We start from the raw sequence: 16,810 nt of genomic DNA, 5'->3' as shown, positions 1-16,810 counted from the left end.
AGAGAATTCAGTTTGTTCGTTTCATCACCGAGAAAAGTAATGTTTATGTGAATCATAGTGTCACCCGAATTCGGGTGACACGGCAGCCAAAGTGTCAATGATGATAGTGTCCTTAGAATTAACCCTCAATAAATATTATCGAATTATTATACCTGGAACGCAGCCAGGTCCAGAGGAGTCCTGCCAGTATTGTCGCTAGTGTTAACATCCGCGCCCCTGTCGATGAGATTCTGCACAGCAGTCAGCCTGCCCCTGACGCAGGCCCAGCAGAGAGCAGTGAGTCCCTCTTTGTCCCTGCTCTCCAATATAGATCCCTTATCGAGGAACAATTCGATCAGGTTCGTGTGGCCCTCGGATGCAGCCAGCATAAGCGCGGTGCGACCTGCGAGATCTCGTTGATCTAGCAGCGTCACCGCGTCGTCCAAAATGGTGTCCGTACTGCTGGACAGAGTTCCTGAACAGATGCACAATCGTTAGACGCTGGATCAAAGAACACCTTAAAATCTGGCGAACCATCCACAAACCTTGCAGAAACCTCTCAGCAGTCCCCCAATGTCCCTCTCTAGCAGCAAGCATCAGCGGAGACAGGCCCTTAGCATTGACAGCGGTGGGCCTAGCTCCTCGAGCCAGCAAAGCGGAAACTGTAGCAGTGGATCCATTGGCGGCAGCGATCGTCAACGCGGTTTCGCCTATCAGAGTGTCGGGTCGATCCACGATCACTTCAGCCATGTCCAGCAGGTATTCGACGATGGACTCGTGGCCCTGAGCAGCGGCAGCCACCACAGCTTGCTGTGCAGCTTCCTCTCTGCTCATCTCCTGCGAGTTCTCCGCTTCGTTCTCGCCTGATGGCACCACCCAATCACAGGCCAACAGGTAGCCAACCACGGACAATCTTCCGTGCCTCGCAGCGTGAACCAAGGGACACTGGCCAGCCATGTCTGCGTGTCCCAGCGATGCTCCAGCAGCAGCCAACCTGATGTTTAATATTCTCGATTATCTTCCGATCGTTAACGCGTTCTACTATGAAACTTTGCGACGCGAAAGTTTGAAATAAATGGTAGCCAATGTCTGCTAGCGTTGTTTACCTTCTGACCACGTCGCAATGTCCGCGAGCAGCTGCCAACGAGAGCGCTGTGCAGCCCTGGCTGTTCGTCAGCTCGACGTCAGCGCCGAATTCTAGTAACAGGGACACCATCTCGACGGAGCCTTCGTGCGCGTACATGCACAGAGCCGGCGCGTTGCCCAGGTACTCGGTGATGTGGTTCGGAGATGCTCCTGCCAGCAAAAGCAACCTCGAAACCTTCACGTTCGGGCTGTAGATGTTCCTCAACGTGCAGAGAGCGGATGACACGCACTCCGTCGACGACGCTAGCCAGATCGCCTATTGAACGAACGGAAATGAAATTCATGGAATCACATTCAGGAATTTTTCATTTTCTAAATCTCATTATATTTCCTTTGTCAACGTTGAAAGTTCTACGCGCATAACATTGCAACGAAATATTTACTGCATCATCTTCCAATTTTTTCTAGTAGGTTGCAGTATTTAGAGGCACGTTGAACAAAGTTCTACATAACACTACAACGAAATATTCTCTACACTATCCTCTTTTTCTAGAACGTTGCATTTAGAGGCATTTCGCTATTGTACACAAAGCACGATTAAAGACATTGATGCACGAGTAGCAGGAACAGGTGGACTTTACCTGTAGATCACGCGAAGGCCAACAAGGCGCGACGCCTCTATAAACGTGCGCCTTCAGTATGTGGTGACCCAGTTCGAGAGCCTTGTCGCCGTCTAACGGTGCCTGGAGACGGGACAGCCTGTACGCGATCGCCGCGTGACCGAGCCTCAGATCGCAGAGGAACTTGGTCGACTCGCCCTCATCCCTTCTCATCAACCACTCCCTGAACGACGGGTGGAAGAACATGTACGTGTTGTCCAGCCGTTTCACGAGGAATCCAGAGAGCATCTGATAAACAACACGAAATACCGTTTTGAACATCGAATGGGCGGATTCGGGTTGCGAAACGCGGTCTACCGATACGGTCAATAACGTGGCTCTTACCTGTTCCCTTTAGGCAGCGTGGGGCGAAAGGGAATGATTAGGATGATTTATTTCCCGTACACCATTATTTCATATTCGAGGACTGCGTAATTGGATTGCGAGTTTTCGATTTCTCAGTTCGCAGGGACAGATTGTTTCAATCTTCCATCTCGAACGGAAGGTTGATCAAGGGAAAAATTGTGAACATCCCGATGAAAAGGGATTTAAATTATACTATGACAATGATACATCTAGCTTTTATCTTAGCAAACTACAATCAAGTCTCTCGAAAACACGTCCAATTACTCAGCGCCGTCAAGAGCAATTACAAAAATCGCGTCGACCATGTAACTCACTTTGAATCTCTGCAGAAAATCCTCCCATGAAACGAATCGGTCGGCGTTCAGCGAGTTGACGGAGTAGAATATCTCCGGCAGAGTGAGCGGGTACAAAGCAGCCAAGCAAACGCCGAGCAGAGGTTGTACCCTGTCGAACGAGGTGGCCGTGGGGAACCGTAGGTTGAAGTGCAGCTGGAATATCTGCGCGAGAGACACCGGAAGTACCTGGAACGTCGAAGGATCGTTGACCGAAGGTACCGCGTATTATCCTAGATCCCTCTATCTAGCCGTGAAAGCGAGATTCACTGGGAGATAGGATGTCTCGCTCACCTTGTAGCTGGCGGATTTAGCTACCAAGTGGCCGCTCTCGATAAGATCGAGCGTCAGCTTCGCGAAGAGAAAGCTGCCTCTGGCCAGAGCGAGCAGATGCGAGGCGAATCGCGTCTGGTTCGCGCTGCACGACGACTCCGCCTTCCCGTTCACCGACGCGGTGACGTTCGTCTGGATCGCGGGGCTCTGCGCCAGCCTGTACCCGATGTAATCGGACAGGTCCCGGGTCACGTTGTTTCCGGTGCTGTCGTTCGGCACCTTGTCCAGCGAGACCCTGGTGTACGGGAGCTGCTTCCCGCACTCGAGCAGCTGCGTCCGGACCGTGCAGATGATCTTCAGCCAGCTGGGGAAGTTAGGGGCGTGCCTGGTTAGGAACGACGCTATCGTGTCGCCTCGGTCTGGTCTGTGGTACTCCGCCTCGCAGACGGCGTCGATCAGGATCACCTGGAATATTAGCGTCCACTAATACTAGCCCGTATCCATGGTAACTGGGACCTGTAGCGAGGCTGAAGGAGGATCTCAGGTGGGAGGTAAAGTAGTTTTGATTTGATTGATTCTGTGGCACGCAATTCTTTGGGATTAAAGTATATTGGTGTCTAGTAGTCTGTTCATCTTTTGGTTTGATGGATTGCGTGGCAGGCAATTCTTTGGGATCACAAACGTACCATATTGGTGTCCGGCAGCCTGTTCATCTTTTTCAGGGTGGACAAGGGTTCGATGATGCCTCTGGAAAGCGCGAGGTCTGGGTCAACGGTGCACTCCCTCTGCGACAGGGAGCCTTGGATGTGGGGTTCAGAGAGCAGGTACTCTCTGTAGGAGATCAGCTGAGGAGCCTGGCAAAGCTGGGCGGCTAGAGAATGTATCAGGTCCGGTACCAGGCAGGTACTGTTGTTGTCCGCTTGGCAGAAGTGGTAAGCGACCACGTGGGAGGCTAGCTCTCGAACCTGAAGAGAGGAACACTTGGAATATCTGCGTTTTACAGGAATTTTCCAGTGATAAGTGTTGGCGTACCTTCTCGTTCGTGTTGCGAATGCCAGCGTGCAACGCGGTGGCGCAACCGAGTTTCTCTTTCTCTTCAGGTTCCTCGGTGATCTCGGACGGAAGGCATTGTTCCCTTCTCCGCCCGAAGCAGCTGTGCTCCACCAATTGTAGAACCAACGCGGTCTTCCCTGTTCCAGGGGAGCCGGAGATGAGAACGCCGGGGCTGGACCCGTTCACCACGGAATCGATCTCTTGCAGCAGCCATTGGCGACCGGTGAATAGGGGATCGGTCTCCAACAGAGGCACCTCGAAGAAGAGCGGCTTCAAGGTCAGCTGTGTCGCGTGGTGTTGGATGAAGCGTACTGGAAGATCGGTTTTATGCTAACATCTAGAGAGCACTTGAAATTCCGAAGCTGATACGAAGTAATCATGCAACTGAGAATTACGGTGACAATATAATTACTCCAGTTTCAGTATTTATCATCTGTTTCCTCATAGAATGATTCTCGAAAGTTCTACGCAAGCAACGTCCACATCCAAGAAAACTTACATTTAGCATCAACCGCGCCTTTCACGTTGCCGGTCCTAGCGGACCTCCTAGCGCAGGACCGTCTGTTCTTGAACTGTCCAGGTTCATCGGACTGTCCAGGCTGCGAGGCGTTCACGGAATGTCTTCTAGGAGTTAACGGGCTCGAGCTGCCGTTCGACAGGCCCGAGACGGACACCGACATCGACATCGACATGGACGTGGACGCGGACACCGAGGTGGAGATCGAAGCTAGGCTCCCGGCGCTGTCGCAGTCCCTGGACTTGCTCTTGCCTTTGGCCTTCGACTTCGGCTTGATGGGACATCTCAAGGCAGCTGCGGCTTCAGCCTCGCTGGAGGTCCCAGTCAGCGTGGACACCGGGCTGGTATTCGTGGACGCTAAAGTTTGCGTCTCGAAGCTGGTCAGGCTGCTGAACGAAGCAGCGGAGCTGTCGTGGCCTTGAATGGGCACCCTGGACTGTCCAGGGCCAGAACGGTTCGAGACACCGGGTAGATCGCTGGTGTCCACGCTGCTGTTCGCTCGCGCGTGATTGCTGCCCAAGAGTAGTCCCAGCCTCATGTACAGGTCTGACTGCGAGGACTTCCTGGTCTTCGAGGTGAGAGGCTTCACGCAACCTCCTTCGTCGTCTGCAAAGAAAGATCCAAGGTCAGCGTGTCCCGTAAAGGATATTCACGGTGGAGACACACAAAACACAGATCACGATGCAGGGTCCGTGGTAGGGTGACCTAATCGAACGTTTAAGCGTGTCTACCTAAATCGTTCCAAAGTGCTCAGCTACTTAGGGTACACATTTAAGGTGACGGGTTTCCATTTGTTGCTGGAACGAAGGGGAAATCGTGCTTCGATCACGCCACACGTGGATGACTAGTGTACAGCATGCATCAATCCAGCAAATCGGTGCTCTACGATACGTGTTAGCGGAGAGAAAGAGTGTATCGGCGGGACAAAGTGGGGAACGAGGGATCAGCGTCAGAAATAGAAAGAGAGGCGCGCCTCTTCCTCGGAGAGGATCGTCCTCAAGCACAGCTAGCCGTGTCAACTCCAAACCAATGCACACACACTCGCGCGCACGCGATTTTTTCTAAAATGTCTCTCCCTGCCTGTGAGTTTGCTTCTCGGCTCGATCAGCTGGTTCAGACCGTCGCTCGCCGTCCCCTGGCTGTTGCTCCACAAAGATTTGATTTTCCCCAGCACTACACCCGGCCATCTTGACTTCCCCTCCCAAGACGACGTCATCCAAACTGCGAGGTGCGTGCGGGTATTCAAGGTTAATGAGACTCGAAGCTGACGCCCGGTGCATAGTCTGTGCTCTGATCGAGACTAGGTTCTCATCGGATCGAGACGATAGTCTTACCTGATAGGGCGGAGGGATTGTCGTTGGCAACGGGTTCTGGGGACGAGGCGCCTCGCCTGGACGACCGCTGCGGAACGAACGAGCTCCTGAGGACCTTCGGGTTCAGGAAGAACCTCTTCCTCTGATTCGGCGGAGTGGGGCAGCCTGTCGAATAGATTTTCTATTGTAGAAGCCTGATCATAGATCATCCCTGTTACGATCGTGCGAAAGATTCCACAGCGAACGATCGTAGCAGGACGAATCAAAGACAAATCGGTCACATACTCTGCGTCATCATCTGAAGCTTCTGGCGTCCCTGGGAGCCCGAGGACTCCGGCAAAGCGGATTTATTCTTCAAGCCCTTGCTCACCGAGGAGACTTCGTCGGCATCTCGCTGTTGAACGGAGAACAACAAGCCGTTTAACAAAAAGCAATTACATTCGCGTTTCATTTGTCATTTCCCCGGCGGAGCTCTCGACGAGTACCGCGAATGTCTATCAACATGCCAGCCCCGAGGCGTCATTCGAGGCTGGCTAACCGGCGCTATCGAGCAGGTACGACAAAGGTCTTGTCGAACAATGGCGCGCAAACGTTCTAGACATTCCGGCGTGTCTCTGTTCCGAGTGCTCGAGGAGACACCGACAAGACACTCGTCTCGAGGCCCTCTCCGTGTTCCTTCCGCTCGAGGACCACTCCGACGACGACGATGCTTACGTGCATGACTCGGGACGGAAGGTTCGCCCTCGTGGTGACTTTAGTGCGTGGTCTGGGACTGCCGCAGAGAGAGTTCACCGTCGATGACTCATCGATCCAGCCGTCCGTGGGCGCGAGGATGGACATGGGTCCCGAGGTGCCGGCGAACTCGTCCCTGAAGGGTCCCTCCAGGCCGTCCTCGTCGTTGAAGTCGGCGCGCAGGCAGAGCGGGCATGCCTCGCTACGGAACAGGCAGGAGTAGCAACGCTCGTGCCCGCAGGAGTCGATCAGGCGGCGTTTCTTCCCTTTGTCGAACGGCATCTCGCAGGATGGGCACGTCGATCCGCCCAGCATCCCCGTGGACTCTACCAGCGCTCGGATCTGCGCTAGATCTGCAACAGAGGGATTCGGTTAATCTCGCGTACTTGGAAACGTGCGTTCTTTATCCTTTTAGGTACGGGAATAGAGATTACTTAGGAATAGAGTTCCAAATGAATCAATTATAATTTCTTTATATATTTTCCCAATTGGTGCGATCCACGAAAGCCACTACAGTGACGTTCCATGACAATTGATGCCATCCGCGGAAGCCATAGTGGCGTACCCTACCTAAAAGGTTATAGGTTCTTGATATTATATCGGTATTCGATGCAGTGTTATTTACTTGTATATTAACCCTTTACTTGACTCTCAGTCGCCACTCGATTTGACACAGTAAAACTATAGAACGTGATATTTAATGTTAAACTTTAATGCCTCGATACGTGAAACATTGGAATAAAACAGCTTAGTTCCTCCATGTACTGATTTCTCTTCGAATTAGTCTCAAAGAACATCGTCCTCTCCTCTTAAAGGAATGTTAAATATTTCTAGTAAGAAACATTCGAGTGCAAAGGGTTAATGTTCGTTTAAATCACAAAGTTGATCAAATTCATCTTCAACCCTTTGCCGGAAGCTTTTCGCTAGAGATACTCTAACATTTTCTGATGAGATACAGGCTATATTTGAAACGAAGCTTTCGAGTGTAAACGGACTGTGTTTATATAAACAGACTTCGTTTCAAATATACAGACTATATTTGGGAAGCTGTGAGACTATAGCAACGAAGCTATTTTATTTCAGTATTTCTCAGATTGATTCACTATACATATTAAATACCAAATTTTATAGTTCTATATGAAATCAGCGAGAGTCGCCTCTCGAGCACAAAGCGTTAACTGAAGATCGGAATGCCACAATGTTTAATACAGTGAAATCTTCCAAGGAATTACTTTCAGATCTCCAAAGCTGGATTAGATTATTCAGAACAGGGAATTCATAATCGACGGAAGGTCCCCGAAGAAACTTGACACCGAGGAGTCTAAATACAGAGCACCAACTCGGATCAACTATCCACCATAAGATCCTCATTAGACCCCGAGCACCGTCTACAATAGGATCACGGTGTCCATTTTCCGTGCGCGCTACATGCACGGCGCAAGAGAGCAGTTCTACACGGGCGAAACAACTTCCGTGAGACGAATCAAGCCCAGACGTTCTACTTTAACGAGTCGCGAGGCTCGTTTGACAGCGGGACCATCTGTCACGAACAATCTGTACGGGCCCCGGTATCTCGGTTAGTAGAGACACGTCGTGTGTCAGGGAAGCGCCGTTCGTTCATCGATAATGGATAAACGAGCCGTGCAAGTCGAAGGCGCCATATACTTAAAGGATTCTAGAAAGTGAGGTCAAGAGGAGACCTCACGTGCTCCCCCTTCGATCGTCCTCACGTACGAGCGAACGCGGAACGAGAACCTGCCCGACGCGGCGCGGCGCGGCGCGGCGTCGCCTCGCGTCCCGGGCTCCGCTTCTATTCCTGATCTCCGGACCGTGATCCTCTCTCGATCGATTCCACCTTTCCTCGTGCCGTTCGTCATATCCCGATATTTATGGCGCAGCCTCGGTAATCGGCTTCGATTCAACGTCGGGAAATTATGTCGCGATGCTTTACGAGGGAAAGAGAGCTCTCCTTCGGCCGGTCTGCCGAGTTTTCTAAATTTCATCTCCTCCGCTTTGTATTACGGGCTTATTCATTGCTCCGCGCGGATCATGAATGTTCCGAATAATTTATAGTAATCCACACTTTCGAAAGTTCGCCTCGGAGAGATCGTGCAACAGTTCACCCCTGTTGTATATTTTATTACGGTGAGCAGGAAGAATTTATCGGGTCGTGTCGGGATGTTTATCTCGGATTTTTTAAAGGGATAAGATTTGTTGATAGTGGTTGATTATCGAATAGGAGAGCGGAGTGTTGTTTGTGTTACTCGATATTGTAGGTGGTTGAGTTCGAGTTCAGCAGATTTTCGAAACTGCGGAGCGTCGGTGGCCAACGGGGCGTAGAAACGAGAGAAGCGCAGGTGCCGGTCACGGGTGACTGCCGCTGCGTTCGGTGCGTTAAGTTTCTCGATCCTCTTCGTTTCGCTGATCGTCTAAACGCCGTAATTACCGGCGACGGGAGTTCAACGCTCGCGGAGGGAAGGATCGCGAAGAGGAACTGAATGAGCCGAGGTATGCAAATTGCGGATTAATACGATCACGATGAGCGGTCGTGGCGGTTAAGTCGTGGGCGCGCTGCTTCAACGATCACTTTGTGCAATTGACGTGCTCCGGCCGAGGATGCGACCGATCCGGAGCCATTAGACGGCGAATTGAAATTCAGATATTTGGCGGAACAGTGGGTTCATTGTTCCTTGACCCTCCTAGTTGGCCGCCTTCCACTCGGAAACGTCTGGACGAGTGCTATCAAACTAAACCTCGACGATTACTCGCATTTCGCGAGATGATAAGTATGATAATACTCCGCTGGAATGCGACAAACCCAATTAACCCTTTAACTTCGATCTTTTCTACAAATAAGATGAAACTTTAAATCTCCAAATGATGTACATACATTAGTTCATCCCAATATAACAAATCCTACAAGTTTCAAACACACAAGATACTTCTATTCTAAACAACCCACACGATCCACAAAAATTACAGAATCTATTGTACTGTTCTCTTCATTCCACAAAAATTCAACACATACCTCATATTCATCTTTCGAGTTACTTCAACGCAGTGTTCGCTATCAGAAAGAAGCTCGACAGAGAGACGACTGAAACAGTGTCAGCGCGAACTCGCGGAAGAAAAGGCGCGCGGCCGTCGAAAGAAGCAGGAAAAAAGTAGAAGAAGAAGCGGCAGAAGGAAGTAATTCGGGTCGCACGACCCTTTATCCCGGTAAGTCAGTGGCGAGGCAGGTGCAGCTCGGCTCCGGGGCTCTCGCTGCGTTACCGTAAGCTGGGTCAACGCACCCGACGCGGCGAGACCTCGCTTCCACGGTAAACTCGTACAACGAGCGATGTCGTTTTCTCCGGAGGCATCACTGACTCACGCGTTTCCGCCGTGTATCCAGTTTCCATCCTCTCGGGCATCAGGCCCCGGCCAGCGAAGATTTACGCGCGCGCTCGCGCGAGAGAGAGAGAGAGAGAGAGAGAAAGAGAGAGAGAGAGAGAGAGGGGCCGAGCGCGCCCCTCCGGATGTCGAGGGTCGAGGAAACGTCTGCGATCGCGCGGCTCTTTTACTTTTCCCCCGACCAGTTATTACCTCGATCGGAGGAAAAGAAATATCGCCGATTCGCTCCTCGCAAAAAGAGGATCGAACGAAACTGGAGAATGGAACGCCTCCTCTTCGAGGCTTTCGTTTTTTAACGGACGAGGGATAAGATAATTCATTCAGGTGTCTTGTGCTCTGACGTTTTTATTTGGAAATTAAGGATTCACCGTGATCCCCGTGTTTTGACGTTTTTATTTGGAAATCGGAGATTCGTCGGGATGCCTGTGCCCTGACATTTTTATTCGGAGACGTTGGTATTTTGGTATTTCGTTATGAAAAGGATTGTCTCGCGATAGAATAGAGCGGTGAATGATTATACTCGCTGGGAAGAGAAAGGGTCAACGATGCATTCTTTTTCGTCGAGTTCTCTTAAACGTTCGCTCGCGAGGAGAATAATATTAACGAACATGCGCGGTTCGCAATTAGCATCGCCGGTGTTTCCATAAAAACGAACCGTATATTATTCATAAACACGCCTCTGGCGTTTCCCCGAGCAATAAACTGTGTTTCGGGTTTATCGCGCGGCGGAGACGCGACCGACCCAACGGAAGCTCGTCCGCCATTCTTTTTCTGGCCGTTGATCACTCGAAATGAAGTGAGAACGCCCGGTTTTTACGACTAACGGAAGAAACTCGGCCGGCGCGGCGGCCGGGCCGAACATGCTCGTCCCATCCGCCATATTTACGCGGCGGTGCCCATTTTTTTTCGCGCGGCGGGCACGATCGCGTGGACTCGTTTCGCTCGTTCGCGTTTTCCATTGTAATTTAACCGTTGGACGCTGCAACGGCGGATGAAATCGCGAGATTCTCGTTTTAACATCATCGAAAGACCGGCGATACTAACTTTCTGGTTATTCATTAGAGAACGACGACGTTAGATTTTTCCGTCTCTAATCGAAAGCTGAAATGAATGAGTTTAATTGGCATAATTTATTCCTCTATTGAGAGACCGCTCAATGGTTCCGAGTATCCGTGCTTTCGAAAGGTTACAGGCTAACCTGTTGCACTCCGAGCAAACGGACCAGACCTCAATGGTCGACTCCTTTCTTTTCTTAGACTCCCGAGTTACTCAATGACCACGGAAAATCTTGACAACCTGTTACATTACGCAACCCTCCACAAACTTACAATATTTATTAACCGAACGTGACTGCAATAGAAACACTCTGCGCCCGAACGGTACGCCCGGCCTTAAAAGCGCAAAAGCGTTCCCGGGAGTTTCGGCTTTTCTTTTCCGTCCCCGAGCCGATCTAACAAGGTGAGAACGAGCATCGAGGGCCCCGTGCGCCGCGAACCGTGTAAATCCAGCGTCTATTATTCCCACGTTTCCTAGACCGTGACGGTTCGCAACATCGAAACCTCTCGATCGAGTGGGAAGAGCGCTCTTCCAGCATGGGACTTCCATCTTCCCTTTCTTCCCTCTTCCTCCTATTTTCCCCCTTCGCGGGGCGAGGAGAAAGGACCATAGGGCAACGGTCCGCCGTTTTCAACTTTCTCCAATTATTCCGAAGGCGAGAATGAACCGGCGGCCGGAGTCGCTCCCGTGGAAAATGACCCGATTTCTTATCGACGCTGGCCCGCTATCGGACGCAACTGTGCTTATCGAGATCCTCAATGAATCCAGTTGTCCGCGGGGCCGGTGAACGCGTGAGAAGCGGCGATCGAAAGGTGACTCATGAATTGATTACGGAATATGTGGAATAATAAATAACTTACGACATGTACTTCAAGTTTCTGTTAGAAGGAAACCATCGGAAATATTGAAATCTTCCTCGACTAGAATCGAGAATAATATAAAAATCCTTCGATCCATTCGCGAAGAAACGAACTCGCGCGACTGCGTAGTATATCAATCTTTCGCTCGACATAACTGTCAAACTGATTTCAAACGTCGCCGCAACTTCGCAAATACCTGCCATCGGATAAATCGACGTTCGATCGGCCTTCGATTCCCAACGGAAACGTCCGTTTCATGACTCACTCCGCACGTTTGCGAACGCGCTGTCAAAAATCCAGCGAGCACAGACAAAAGAGCAAAAAGCGGAGCGAAGTCCGCGTATTACGGCAGCCAGTAAAAGGTAACGCGCCGAGCAACGTTCACCAGTCCTTTATATCCCGCAGTATTATCGCCATTATTATTATCCCCAATTAAAAAGGTGGATACAGCGGCGCCAAATAGAACGTATGATAGCCACGTGGTCGGCCGGCGATTGGCTGCCGGAGTGAATGTCTGCGTCGGCCGTGTTAATTAGCCGGGGAACAAGTAAATAAAGTCAGCTCCATTTTCCTCCTTCACGGATCGGTTCACCGGTCCTGTGGGAAAGTCCCGGGACACGTTCACGGTCCATTGGTCCACGACGGTTTTGCATGAAGACGTTTCCGTCGCGTCAACCTCTTCTCTCTCTCTCTCTGGCTTCTTTTCCATGGCTCATAACGCCGCGAAACGTTTCGATCGTCCGAGGAAACTGTTCCTTAATTAAGCCGTACGTGGAACGGTTCAAGAGTGCAGCGAACCGGCCGGTTCGTAGGATCGCGAAGGGTGAAGAATGCGGAACCATGAGGTCTCGGTATCAGGCGTCGATGGATCTGGCACGCAGCTTACGCTCCGGGATCCGGCGCGACGGTAAACAAATTAAAAGGTAGCGAATTGGAGCGGCTCGTCGATCGCTGAAAGCTGAAAGGTCGATCGGACGCACCTTCACCGGGAGAAATGTGTCACGGGCCCGGCGATACTGATAAGAGATGCAGATGCAGGATTCTTTCTCGAGAACGGATATTGCCACTGACGGAAATAATGGTTTCTCTTTGCGAATTAATCGAACGAATGCGATGTGAAAGCTGAAGTTATTTTAGAGCAGTGAATAGAGATCTAATTGTTTTCCGAAACGTCTTTTGTATCTTCGTTTTCAATTGTATTTATTACACTATCGTCTAGCAAAGAATACTTCCAACCGAAGCTTCCGACAATCCAAAGCAGAGCTTCAATGAATACTCGCTTCGCCCAATCAGAATCTACTGGTTACAAGCGTCGCATATGTTCCCTCGAGCAGCCTATATACAGGGTGACACACGCGGCGCTCATTGAGGACACCGGATTCGCTTCCGAGCAGTTAATTCCCATATGAAATGTAGGATTGTGGAACGGCGGGTACCTCTCGGCTGCAAACGGCCAATTCGAATTCAGTTAATCGCGTACAACAAAGGCATAAATCGGAGTATCGGGCCGGGAAGGGGACGGCGGATCGTAGAATACGAAATATCCTCCATTAGCCGAAAAAGACCTACATTCGGCCGCGTATAAACCCCGCTAATTGAAGAGAACGAGAGAGGACCGGGGAGAAGTATAAATCCGGATGCTCCATGGAAATCCAGGATCGATTCCCCCGCGTCCCTTCGCCCGAAAAGGATCGTAAAACCTCGTTAAATCGGCCTCGTTCTGGATCCCCCCTACCGTACCCACCTCCTCTCGGGCCCGGAATCACCACCGACGGAGCCTCTCTTTTCCCGTGGGCCCCGTTCGAGCCGGGCTCTCGATAAAATACGACGTAGTCGAGCACCGGAGCGAGAACGGCCGCGATTAAGGCCCCGGTTCACGAGCCGGGCCCTGGGGAACGGAACGGAACGACGAACGCGAGGGGCCCACCTGTCTTGGCGAGCCTCGTCGACGTTTTCGCCGGACGCCGCTGCTCAGACCTTTGGGACTCGGTAGTATGCTCTCGGATTTTGGGACTCGGGAACCGTTTCGTCGAAGAATTCACTGTGTAGTGTAGTAATGTATCGGTTATCTAATGTATTGACCCTTTGCGCTCCGAATTTCTTTCGCATTTCTCTATAACTCTGTACTATTACGATATTTTATTTGAAATTCAGTTTCTTCGGACATTCGTTGTAGTACTCTAGTGAAACTGTTTGTTTTCAAAATTATTTAGAATGTTCAATGCTTCGGAGATATCGATAATTGCTAAACGAAAAAATCGAAACCAGTCATTTTGAATGTTGAAGTAGTTCTAGTGTTAATGCACTCGAAAGGCATTCAGTCGCCATTTGATTTGACCCAAGAAAATGATAAAGTCTCAAATTCAATATTGTCTATAATGTATCAATACATGGAACATCGAAATGAAATAGTTCCGTCACTTAGTTTATGGTATTCCTTTATGTTGTAAAAGAAAATTTGAATATCTCAGAAAATAATGAATATTTCTTAAGAAAAATATTCTCGAGTGCAGAGTTAATAATTCTTGATGCCTACATATTGTGATCAATATTTCGGCAATATCATTCGCGTTGTATTACAGTATTTTGTAATACTTGTATCATTAGATTGATAATTGATCGGTACCGAAGTGTAAGGGAATGGAGAATACTTTCGGGAAGAGACGTCGAGTAGCAGTTGATTATAAGAAACCAGTTTTCCATGGAAGAATCTCCGCGCCGCTAATCGGAAGAGCGAGCCGACGTTTCTAAAGCGATATAAACGATCGATCGAATAAATAGAATCGAGGAAACACTCCGACGCCGTTCCCCTTCGGCGTCATTCGAGCAAACTGGCGAGCAGCGCTGACAGTAATACCGTCCGCCTCGAATCCGATCGACAACTTTATTCGCCGGAGATCTATCATCGTGAAAGGCACTGTCGCTGTCCGTGATTCGAAGAGAAAAAGGAGCAGTTTCGCGTGATGGCTGTCGCGAGAAAGAAGCCGAAGGAAGGCAGACGACGAGGAAGGGGCGGCGGAAAAAGAAGAGTAAAAATGTAGACGCGTCCGGGGGAATGGAGAACATCGGCCATCCGGTGACCGTTTTGGTTTCGACAAGTCACGCGTAATAATCGTTGTTCGGTACCCTGAAGAGTGAGAGAAAGTTACCCTGCCGAGTCTCGCCTACGGCTGTCGTATTTAAATCGACGCCTCCTGTTATACCGGGAGGCAACGAAACGACGCCTCGATCACGATCGAGCCTCGCACCGCTGCCCGCCGAACCGGTACAGAGTGATCGGAAAGTAGACTCTAGGCTAGGTCATCTCATTGATGCTTCCAGACAATTAGTACACTTCGATGCATTACGAATATATGCGTCGTGAACTAACACTTCTCTGGTATCGACATTGGAACTTTTTAACCCTTTGCCGACGAATGTCATTTGGACGAGACGAAATGTTCATATTTGGAAGACTAAGGCAGACAAATGATCTAGTTACTCAGACACCAAGAAATCAGCACATAGTTTCTGTTTTTCCTATCATTCAAGTAACTGATATATAATTTAGCTCCATCTGCTGAAGATTTCGTATATTTCAAAGAATCTTCGTAAGTTGGGTGAATGATTTAGTTACTCGGACACCAAGAAATCAGCACATAGTTTCTGTTTCTCCTATCATTCAAGTAACTGATATATAATTTGGCTTCATCTGCAGATGAAATCAGTCGCAGACAAATGATTTAACTTGAACAGCAAGAGATTGAGACGTAGTTTCCCTTTTTTCTATTAATTAAGCAATTGATGTATAATTTGTCTCTATCTCTTGAAGATTTCGAACATTTCAAAGAATCTTCGCAAAGGGTTACTTGGGACTTAGAATGTTCTTGGGTTAAATTAGATTGACGGTTTGATGATTTATGATAGATAGTTTATTTAATAGTGAAACTACTAAATGAATGAAAATGGAGATTACTGATGTCTCCTCTTAGCAATTGTTGGAACGAACAGATTTTTGAGAAATTATTAAAGATTGATTTAGTAATATGTAGACTGGATTGTATCAATGTCTTGATGATTTACTCTCGAAGTTTCTTAGTGTTAGTGTTATTTCAATGATCTTTCTCGTTTATCTTATAGAAAGGTAGTCACAATGAATATTCGAATTATCGAATTTTTCTGTTTTAGTCGTTTAATAGTACACGAAAGTACTGAACAGGTCTAATGGCTGACAGGTAGCAAGGCAGTCTTTTCTCGAGGATCCCAGTCGGGGGGAATGAAAGTTTAACTAATTATCACCGTTATAAAATGTTTGGACAGCTCGCGCGACCCTGAGCGAGGCCAGGAACCCCTCGCGTCTCATCTTTTTGGTGATCGTTTTCGGGCAGGCCTCTGAAACTTGAGCACCGCGGCTCCCGGTTGATTTTACGAGCAAGCTGTATCTCTTCCAGCCAAGGCACGAGGTGTCCCCGCGAACGAGAAGAGGAATAAATCAGCCGGAATCGATCGGCAACAACGAGAGGAGCGCGTTAAAAGGTGGCCGGCTAATAAAAACCGCGACTTTCTCGTGTGGCTCGAGAATCGGGATACCAAAAGGAATTCTTCGCATATCGGGGATAGAAAGAATGGGGTCTGCCATGGGAGGGGTGAATGGAAAACTGGGAAAGTAGATCCGACCCGTCAAATCTGCAACGCTCTCCAAATCTCTGTGATCGCTTGGTTATACGACGTCTATCTTGAAAGCGAGGCAAACCGATTTATTTGTATAGCGGAATATTTGTGTTTTATACGTAAACAGGAAATGTTTTAAGTTAAAGTAGTGGGTAATATAATTTATGTTATCTGGCACTGTCAGATATACCAAAGTTGGCTGTTGGGTTTTATTGGACATTAATTGAAACCAACTAATGAGAAAACATAAATTAAGAAATAAAGCTATTTTATTGGAATATTTCAGACATCGATGCAAAACTTAGTATTATATTTTGTAATTTTGTTGTAACGAATCGAATGGTGACCGAGTCATCTCTCGGGTGCAAAGGTAAGAAGACGGGTCAGTGTTGGAATTTTGAAATAAATTAAAGCGTAAGAGAATTATTCTCATTTAAAGAAGAAATGAGCCAGTGTTGCTATAATTAAATTACAAGATTAACGCTTTGTCTAAATTATATATTGATTGCTTAAATAATAGCAAAAACAGAAACTACATGAA

The 16,810-nt window shown here is 48.9% G+C and overlaps 1 protein-coding gene across 3 annotated transcripts in view; it reads right to left on the bottom strand.

Moving 5' to 3' along the window:
- The window catches only part of rols (zinc-RING finger and ankyrin repeat domain-containing protein rolling pebbles), a 69,254-nt gene that overhangs the window by 2,757 nt on the left and 49,687 nt on the right, over positions 1 to 16,810 (bottom strand). For 2 of the 3 annotated variants that reach the window (XM_031991616.2, XM_076373099.1), the window contains 13 exons: positions 6,293 to 6,663; positions 5,864 to 5,972; positions 5,600 to 5,743; positions 5,346 to 5,486; positions 4,248 to 4,871; positions 3,728 to 4,059; positions 3,382 to 3,660; positions 2,717 to 3,160; positions 2,405 to 2,611; positions 1,707 to 1,973; positions 1,086 to 1,381; positions 525 to 973; positions 153 to 454 (listed from right to left, as the gene is read on the bottom strand). In XM_031991616.2, the coding sequence (XP_031847476.1) occupies positions 153 to 454; positions 525 to 973; positions 1,086 to 1,381; positions 1,707 to 1,973; positions 2,405 to 2,611; positions 2,717 to 3,160; positions 3,382 to 3,660; positions 3,728 to 4,059; positions 4,248 to 4,871; positions 5,346 to 5,486; positions 5,600 to 5,743; positions 5,864 to 5,972; positions 6,293 to 6,663 (3,965 nt within the window). The remainder of the gene's footprint in view (positions 1 to 152; positions 455 to 524; positions 974 to 1,085; positions 1,382 to 1,706; positions 1,974 to 2,404; positions 2,612 to 2,716; positions 3,161 to 3,381; positions 3,661 to 3,727; positions 4,060 to 4,247; positions 4,872 to 5,345; positions 5,487 to 5,599; positions 5,744 to 5,863; positions 5,973 to 6,292; positions 6,664 to 16,810) is intronic. The other variant, XM_031991618.2, reaches the window with a different exon arrangement.

Source organism: Nomia melanderi, chromosome 13 (assembly GCF_051020985.1).
Source record: "Nomia melanderi isolate GNS246 chromosome 13, iyNomMela1, whole genome shotgun sequence".
In the NCBI taxonomy this organism is placed as follows: domain Eukaryota; kingdom Metazoa; phylum Arthropoda; class Insecta; order Hymenoptera; family Halictidae; genus Nomia; species Nomia melanderi.
Note: the sequence above shows the minus strand (reverse complement) of the source record. Positions and strands in the feature narration are given on the sequence as shown.